We start from the raw sequence: 7,833 nt of genomic DNA, 5'->3' as shown, positions 1-7,833 counted from the left end.
CAGCAGGAAGCTTGTAGCCCAGCAAGTCTCCTGCACAGCCCCTCACTCAAAAGCCCTCCCCTCCTTCACCCCATACCATGTCATCGGTGATGTTGAAGACTAGGACCCCAGCGGTCTGATAGACAAAGCCAGCGGTGTTGAAGAAGTAGCTGGAGGCCCCCAAGTAAACCATGCGGTCATGCTCCGACGGGAAGGCCAGGGCTGTGGGAGGGAAGGGGGCTGGCGAGCGGTGAGCCAGAGAGAAAAACTCACCCTAGGGAAAACAGGAATGAAGAGTGATTCCCACAAGGTGCTGGTGCTCATGTTCTTGGGGTAGTCACAGGCCCCACAGGGGGGGAGTATGGGAGCAGCAGTCGCAAGACCTGTCCCCCAGACCAAGGCTACGGGAGCAGCCTTCCCCTCCATCCTCCCATCCTGAGCAACTGGGTTGCTCGAAGGCTGTAGCTACAGGCAGCCAGAAAGGGTCAACATAAAGTAGAGATATCAATGGGAAAAGCAAGCTCTCTTCCCTCCTGCTCTTATGATCCTGCCTGTCCAAGGGCACCTCTTACCTTCAGATTCACATCCAGAGACTGGGCTGTCGCCACAGGGGGGGCCACCAGGGAGTAATCGATGCCAGCCACCTTGTCTATCTTTGTGGTGACTGTGAAACAGGGGACACAATGGGGTGAGCAAGACTCTGGAGGGAATCTGCCCCTCTCAGTGCTGGGGAAGAGACGGCATCCTGCTCCCAACTAAGTGGCACCGGCCCACAGAGTTTACCCCACAGCCCCACATGCAAGCATCTGAACCAGAAGCATGGGCCAGGGGGCTGTGTAACCACAGGGCCACTTCAGCAGTAGAAAGCCAGGGGTGGGGTCTCTATGTCCCAGTCTCAGAAGCCAACCTCTGTGCCCCAGAATCCTTTCTGCTTGAGAAAGCTACTGTGCCAACCTCCATGAGGCACCCCAGGAAGCTCAGGTTGGGCATCTGTTCCCTGTGACATGGCCCCTCTGGGTGCTGTGGCTCTGCACCGCCCTCATAGAGCCGGGGGTTGCAAGGAGGGCAGGACCAGGTCTCTGGCCAAGGGGGAGCAGTCATAAACAGCCAGAGCAATGGCTGCTTGGTACCTGGCAGTGTCTGGAGGTAGGGCTGCAGCTGGGTGCTGACGGAGCTCGTCACCTCTCCACAGACCTGAAGGAAACACAGTAACAGCTCCTCAGTGCCTGTCCACAGCGAGCGCGGACAGACCAGCTCACAGACTGCTCAAGTGGGTCTTCTTGTGCACAAGCCTGCACATCACCTGGCAAGCCGGTGAGCTGCCTGAGGCCTGTGCACCTTAGGGACAGGGCTTGTGAGAAAGGATTCATTCAGCCCTACCAGGGGATATGGGTAACTGTGACAAAGGCACACCTGACTGCTCACACCCCCTGCAAAGCCTTGGGCTATCAGAGACAGCATGGACTCCCCCGTCCCCAGTCCTCAGGGCTTTCTGCATGCTCCCGGGCTAGCCAAGGTTGCAGGGCTGAGTCCTGCAGATCAGCTCAATTAGCTGCTGGAGGACTTTTCAGCTGTTTCTGGAAAGTGGCGTGGAGACAGCAGTGCACTGGCTTCTCTGCTCTGGTGTCCAGCCTGAAGCAGCAGCCAGCTGTGATCTCCAAAGCAAGGGGGAAGCAAGGGGTGGGAAGCAGCTAGCTGCCAGCCTCATGCCAGGCCCAAAGGGGGAATTTCATTGGCAGGCACTGGCACAGTCCAGAGCTGGGGGGTGGTCCTGCTGTCGCCCCTTCCCACCAGCTCTCTCTCGCTAGCCAGATTCAAGTTTTTTTGTTCCCTGCTTAGCTCTGCGGTGGGAGGGTCTGGAAGCGAGGCTTCTTTCCTCCTCAGAAACAGGGCCCATGGGCTGCAAACCTGCCCTATAAAGTCTGGATAAAGGGAACAGGACTGCTTCTGGCTGAGTCCCATCATGGCCCCAGAGAGGCGCACACTGTAAAAAGCCTCCTGAAAGGCCCAGTCCTGGGACGGGCACAGGGAGAAAAGCCAAGCAGGGGATAGGAAGGGGCTCTAAGATGCACAGGTGGTCTTGTTCCCTGCTGCAGAGAGAGATCCCAGGTGGGGGCACAGCTGGGGAACACAAGATACCCCCTCCGTCAAGGAGCGAGAAACCAAGAAACAAGCTCAACACTTGTCCCAGAAGAGAGAAGCGTGGACTGGGAAAGAGCATTAGACACTATAGCAAGAGGTCAGGGATTGTTGTCGGCCCCTGGGAACCATTAGCACCGGGTGAAAGGGATGGCCTGGGAAAGGAGGCCAGCTCTGAGACTCCATGACTCTGCTTTAGATGCTCACCCATCTGCTCCTATGGCTTCCAGGTGGCCCTGGGAAATCACTGGATGGCATTAAAAAGTAGCATAATTCCATCAGCCCTTCACTTCCCATCTGTTATATACATGCTGCATTCTCAAATTGCCTCTTTCCTGAAAGAGCTTCGCATCCAAAGAGGTTGCAGCTCCTGCCAGTTCACCTTGTAGCAACTATTGCTAATAGCTTGTTTCCCTGTCTCATTACAGGTCTACTGCACGTAGGCTTTTGTACAGTGCCACAGGTACCAGGGTTTCATTTATGTGCCTCATTAAAAACAAGAAGGCAAATGCCCGAGGGTCCAGAAGCCAGAATTTGTAACCAAAGCTCCCCAGAAAATTGATACAAGCAGCAGCCCATTTGCCAAACAACTCTAAGTGTGTCTTTAGGGTTGTTACACATTTGGATGAGGCTCGAGGTCTACTTATCTGACCACATGAAAGGAGAAGTGTTTGTTAACTGGGAACCAATTACATTAGGCATTGCCAAACATTACTGATTAGCATTCAGTGGGAACCACTGACATGCCAAGGTGACTGCAGTCAACACACATTCATTCATCCGGTGTCTCACCTGCTAGTCACAGATGCAATGTGCAACCACGTACTAGTTCTAACCAAACTGTGGGACACAGAACACTTTAGTTACTGGTATGGGAAAGGACTTTGTGAGAGCAGCTGGAGTCTAGCGCTCCCAGCATGCTATACCTTGCTTTCCATGGTCTTCCTGAAGCTGGACTCAATTTTCTTGTGGAACAGGTTGTACAGCCAGCTAAAAACAGAACACAACAAGATACAGTCACCTTTCTCCAGATGCAGGACGGTTCCCTCCTGCAGAGGTGAAAGCAGTGCACCGACCCCTGGGCAGGCTTCCCCATATTGGTCTGGAATCAAACCTTTGCTGCTCCACGTGGTCTTAAGCATTGCATTAGCAATGAACCAGCCTCATAAAATTGGTGTCCCCAGACTGAAAACACAGCCCTTGAACAGACCACACCACAGGCCCAATTCCAAGTCAATCTACAAGTATGCAATTGCCTCTTCTCACATTAGGTCTGATTTTTATTTATTGACATCCCCCTGATCAGCTCGTCTCCTTGGGGAGATCAGGGCCAATATATCTGATTATAAGGAAAGTTCCTCTGGCAGCAACAGCACCTTAAGGCTATTGGCCCCTCTGTCCAAGTTACCCATGCAGCCTTTACAAGGGAAGCAGCATGGGATGGGCCAAGGGGATCGGTTTCAAGAGGAGGCTGCAGCAAGCCATGAACAGGTGAAGGCGGCCAATCCCACTAGTGTCCCCTGGGAGATGGGCTCCAACATGCAACCCCTGAACCAGCTGGAGGGAGGGGAGTTACATACCCAAACCTGCCAGATATGTGCACCCGGACATTCGAAATTTGGGTACTGCATTCAGAGGTGGTCACAGTGGGTCTCCCAGATGCATCACTCCCCAGCTTCAGCCCAATGGAAATGGAGATACCCTCAACCTTCAGGTCAAATGAGCCATGGTCCTTGCTAATGGGAGAAGGGGACAAGAGAGTCAGCCCTGGGCTACAGGTGCAACCCAAGACCCCACAATGGAGATGGCTGAGATGTTCCTCCAGCATGGATTGCTCCTGCTTAGGGGCCCAAGGGCAAGGGGGACCCAGGAGACTTAGTCACTTCAAGCTTCCTTTTCCTCCTTCCTTCATGATCACAGAAATGAGACATTGGGAGATAACCCAGACAGTCTTCAGCTCTGGATCCTGGATGGGGTGTATGGAGGGTTCCCCCCCAACCCGACACACATGCGCTGCATTAGACTGGCCAGTTACAAGCGCTCTGTGCTGGGAGCTTCCATCACAGTGCTCACTAATCACAGCAACCACTCATATAGAGACAGCAGAGATGGCAACAAAAAAATCCCTTGAAACCCACACAGCAGGGAAGAGAGGAGCTGCAGAGCCCCTGGAAGGCCTGGTGAGAGCTATGGGATGGGTAAGATGAGTGTGAGAGGAGGCTGAACCCCCTGTTTAAGGAAGCAAGTCAGCCAGGCAGGAAATGACAAGGCAGAAGGCAGGCAGGGAAAAACGGCCTGAACACATCCTAGGAGACAAAAAGGTCACACAACAAGGTGAGGGGCACTCACATGAAGCGTTTCTTCACCTTCCACTTCCCTGTCAGTTGGGCAAAGGCCTTGGAGACAGACACCCTGAGGCCCACGTTAGGGACGGGGACGATCTGCGAGCTCGGCAGCTGGAAGCTGTGAAGGTCCAAACTGCAAGGGAGCAAGGTGCCATCAGCCAGAGCCCAGGGCTGGCACAGGAGAGATGGTAATGGATGGTCCTGCATCCTTGCCCCGCAAGCTGCCAGCACTGCTGGCCGGGAGGGCACCGTGTCTGACCCTTGCTTGGGCACATGCTCCTTCCCTGCCCATGCCCCCTCCCTGAGAGACGGGGAGTGATCTCACCATAACTTGTTTGTATCTGCAGCACCTGGGGCAGGGTTAAGGGTTCAATCCAGCTCTTGGAAATGGAGTTGTTCTCTCACTGTGCCCAATGTCTGGTCCTGCTCTGCCCCAGCTTCCCCTCCACTCCCCTGAGGTCTCCTCCAGCCCTGCCCAGGGGAAACGATTGCTGCCTTCAGTGGGGCAGCCTCACCTGTAGAATTCGTAGTGCACGTTCCCAAAGGGTTTCACTTTGAAAGACCCCGAGAAGTCCGGCAGCTTCAGCTTGGCCAGTTTCTTCTCCAGGGCAGCAATGCCCTCCTTGCGGGCTGCAGAGACAGAAAGACCACATCACCATCTGGCCTCTGCCATGAAGCTGGGGCTGCCTGATGGCAACCCTGGACGTGGATGCCATTGTGGCAGGAAAGGGCTGGGAGCCACAGGCCGGCAATATCCTGTGATCTTCCCTGCACACAGGCAGAGCAAGGGAGGGGGTTTGACATGCTAATAGCTAACATCAAGTCTCAGCCAAGGACAAAGGGCTTTGCCTTCTGGCACAAGACAAGGGCTGCATTGAGCAACATTTAAGGACCCTGGGCATCACATGATATGGCAGCAGAGGAAGACAGCTGGGGCACAGCAAGCTTCAGGCTGCCAAGGGCAAGAGGATCCAGCAAACAGAACTGTCCCTCTGTATTGCCATTGCTTATACATCTGCAGTGGAGACCCACAGCAGGACTCAGATCAGGGTGCAGCGCCTGCCCACATCAGCAAGTGAGGCCGTGTCCCCTGCATACCCGCACTAGCTGAGGGGAAGGCCCTTTTCTCTGGAGAAGTGCCCACAGCTCTTACAACAGCTGACTAATAAGCTGTTCCTCATGTGGTATGTTTTAATCCATAACCCAGCTGTTTCAGTGCCAGGGCTTCAGTGCCATAACCCAGCTGCATCAGTGCCAGTAACAACCACCCAAGTTCATCAGTCTGCGCCCTCCCCCCCCCCCGCCCCATGATACTCCTCTTGACTTATCAACTAATGGCTTAAGCCTCTTGGCCATGAGGCCAAGTTACAGCTGCCCCCTCCCACAGCCAGCCAAGCCCCAACACAGCCAGGTGAGGTCACTGCTACACAGAACAAGGGCTGGGGGAAAGTCAGGGTGACTGGATCCCCACAGACCCCTCCAAGCTGGGCTGTGAGGGCTGGTGCAGGGAGATAGGGTTGGAATAGCCCTTCAGGAAAGACTAGAGTCACAACCATCCTCCTTCTAGAGAAGGAGCCCAGAAAGAGCTCAAGACAGGTATGTCCATAGGCATAAGGCAGCACCAGGCAGTAGGACCACAGCTCATTCTGGACTTGGAAGCAGCGCAGATGCATTAGCATAGTGTGATGTCTGGCCTTGGTGTTTCTGCTGTATGCTCCTCGCAAAGCCATTTGGGCAGCTACATCCCTGCTGCTGGAGTCACAGAAAAGCACAGCTGGCAAGGCCCCTGCATGTCACATCTCAGCCAACCCCCTGCTCCAGGCAGGATCAGCCCCGACTAACCCACCCTGGGCAAGCATCTGTCTAATCTGCCCTGAAGGACAGAAGCTCCACCTTTCTCTGCGCAGCTTGCTCCAGCGCTGAACCCCCCTGAAGCAAGGAAGTTCTTCCTCACCTCCTACCTCCATTTCCCTGCCTGCAATGTAGCTGGTTACAAGCACTTGTCTCTGAGACAGAGATTGACTGAGAACCTACCATAGTCCAGGCCTTTCTCGGTGATTCTAGCCACAAACCCAGGGTTGGTGGCCCTGGCTAGCACCATGCAAGCTGCCAGCATGAGGGCAGCCAGCGCCAGGCTCCGCACCACCATCCTGACAGCCGTGAGGAGGCACCGTGCAGCCTCAGCTGTACCAAGCAGGATGCAGACGGTTCCTCGACCTTCAATCCCTGTGGTATAACCCAGGCGTTTAAAAGCTTGGCTGAAAAAAGGGAACCAAGGAGGAAGCAGGAAGTTTTTTTTTTTAGCATCACTGAGGGGCTGTCCCTGATTTCACAAGGCCTGGTCTGCAGCACAGCAGGGCTGGTCACACCTTGAGCAATGTCATGCCTGCAATCTTCCCCTTGGAGCAGAAGCAGAGCCTCAAGGCACAGGAAAGCACTGAGCCCAGGGGCCATCTGCTCCACAGCCCCAGGCAGGCTCTCTGCCCACGTGGCCCGCTCTTGGCCATACCACCTGTCACTGCCACTCCTGCCCAGCTCTTGCAGGGAGTGTCACTTTGCTGGTTTGCAGGCATCTGCTCCTGGGAGCCAGCCAAGCCACAGGAATGTGGCTGAAATGGTCTCCAGGGATACAAGGGAGCGTGGACCTGGAAAAACCATGCTGCACCAGCCTCCTGCAGCTAGCACCTCGCTGGCAGCTGGAGCAAGCTCTGTGCTGGCACCAACCGGCGTGCTGCTGTGCTGGGTTTCAGGGTGTTCCTGCTCCGTGCCATGCTCGCTCCATTCTCTCCTCCACAGGGAGCAGGGTGGAGCCCGGGAATGTCCTAAAGCAACTAAATTATTTTATTTGAGAGCTTTTGGAGACACTCACCTTTCATTAGGCATAGGAGAGAGCAGAGATTATAAAAAAGTTCTAGGTAGAAATGTAAATTCATATGTCTACCTACAAAAACTTTTACAATCTTGGCCCTCTCCTATGCCTGATGAAGGGTGAGCGTGCCTGAAAACTTGCAAATAAATAAAAATAATTTGTTGGCAAATATCTATTTAGTTTAATAAGAGACATCACCTCTTCCATGAGTTTTGACTCCTTTTGCCTCTAGACCAATGTGCTTGCAGCCTGGATACCTAAAGCAACCAAGGCATCCCAGGGCCTGCTGCCTCTGGGCACATTCCCAGCCCTCCTAGGCCACGTTCCTGGCAACATGATGCAGGTCTTTGAAGGGCACAAGTCCCACATGGGCATCACAGCTACCTCAGGACTTCAGTTCAGGACTAATCCACCCATCAGGCAGCCCAAAGCATCTCTGGGCACAGGCATGCAGCAGGGGCCTGGGAGATGAGGGCTCAGCTGCCATGGTCCAAGACCAGG

General features: G+C 54.4%; 1 protein-coding gene across 1 annotated transcript in view; it reads right to left on the bottom strand.

Annotated features, from left to right (window-relative positions):
* LOC102372449 (bactericidal permeability-increasing protein-like) overlaps positions 1-7,234 on the bottom strand; it is a 12,255-nt gene extending 5,021 nt beyond the window's left edge. The window contains exons 1-9 of the mRNA XM_006038972.3: positions 7,188-7,234; positions 6,498-6,721; positions 4,979-5,093; positions 4,468-4,596; positions 3,699-3,854; positions 3,045-3,108; positions 1,110-1,173; positions 552-643; positions 77-253 (exon numbers count right to left, since the gene is read on the bottom strand). Coding sequence (XP_006039034.2) covers positions 77-253; positions 552-643; positions 1,110-1,173; positions 3,045-3,108; positions 3,699-3,854; positions 4,468-4,596; positions 4,979-5,093; positions 6,498-6,721; positions 7,188-7,234 — 1,068 coding nt within the window. The remainder of the gene's footprint in view (positions 1-76; positions 254-551; positions 644-1,109; positions 1,174-3,044; positions 3,109-3,698; positions 3,855-4,467; positions 4,597-4,978; positions 5,094-6,497; positions 6,722-7,187) is intronic.
* Between the last annotated feature and the right edge of the window lie 599 nt (positions 7,235-7,833).

This window comes from Alligator sinensis, unplaced genomic scaffold (genome assembly GCF_000455745.1).
Source record: "Alligator sinensis unplaced genomic scaffold, ASM45574v1 scaffold2766_1, whole genome shotgun sequence".
Classification (NCBI taxonomy): domain Eukaryota; kingdom Metazoa; phylum Chordata; order Crocodylia; family Alligatoridae; genus Alligator; species Alligator sinensis.
Note: the sequence above shows the minus strand (reverse complement) of the source record. Positions and strands in the feature narration are given on the sequence as shown.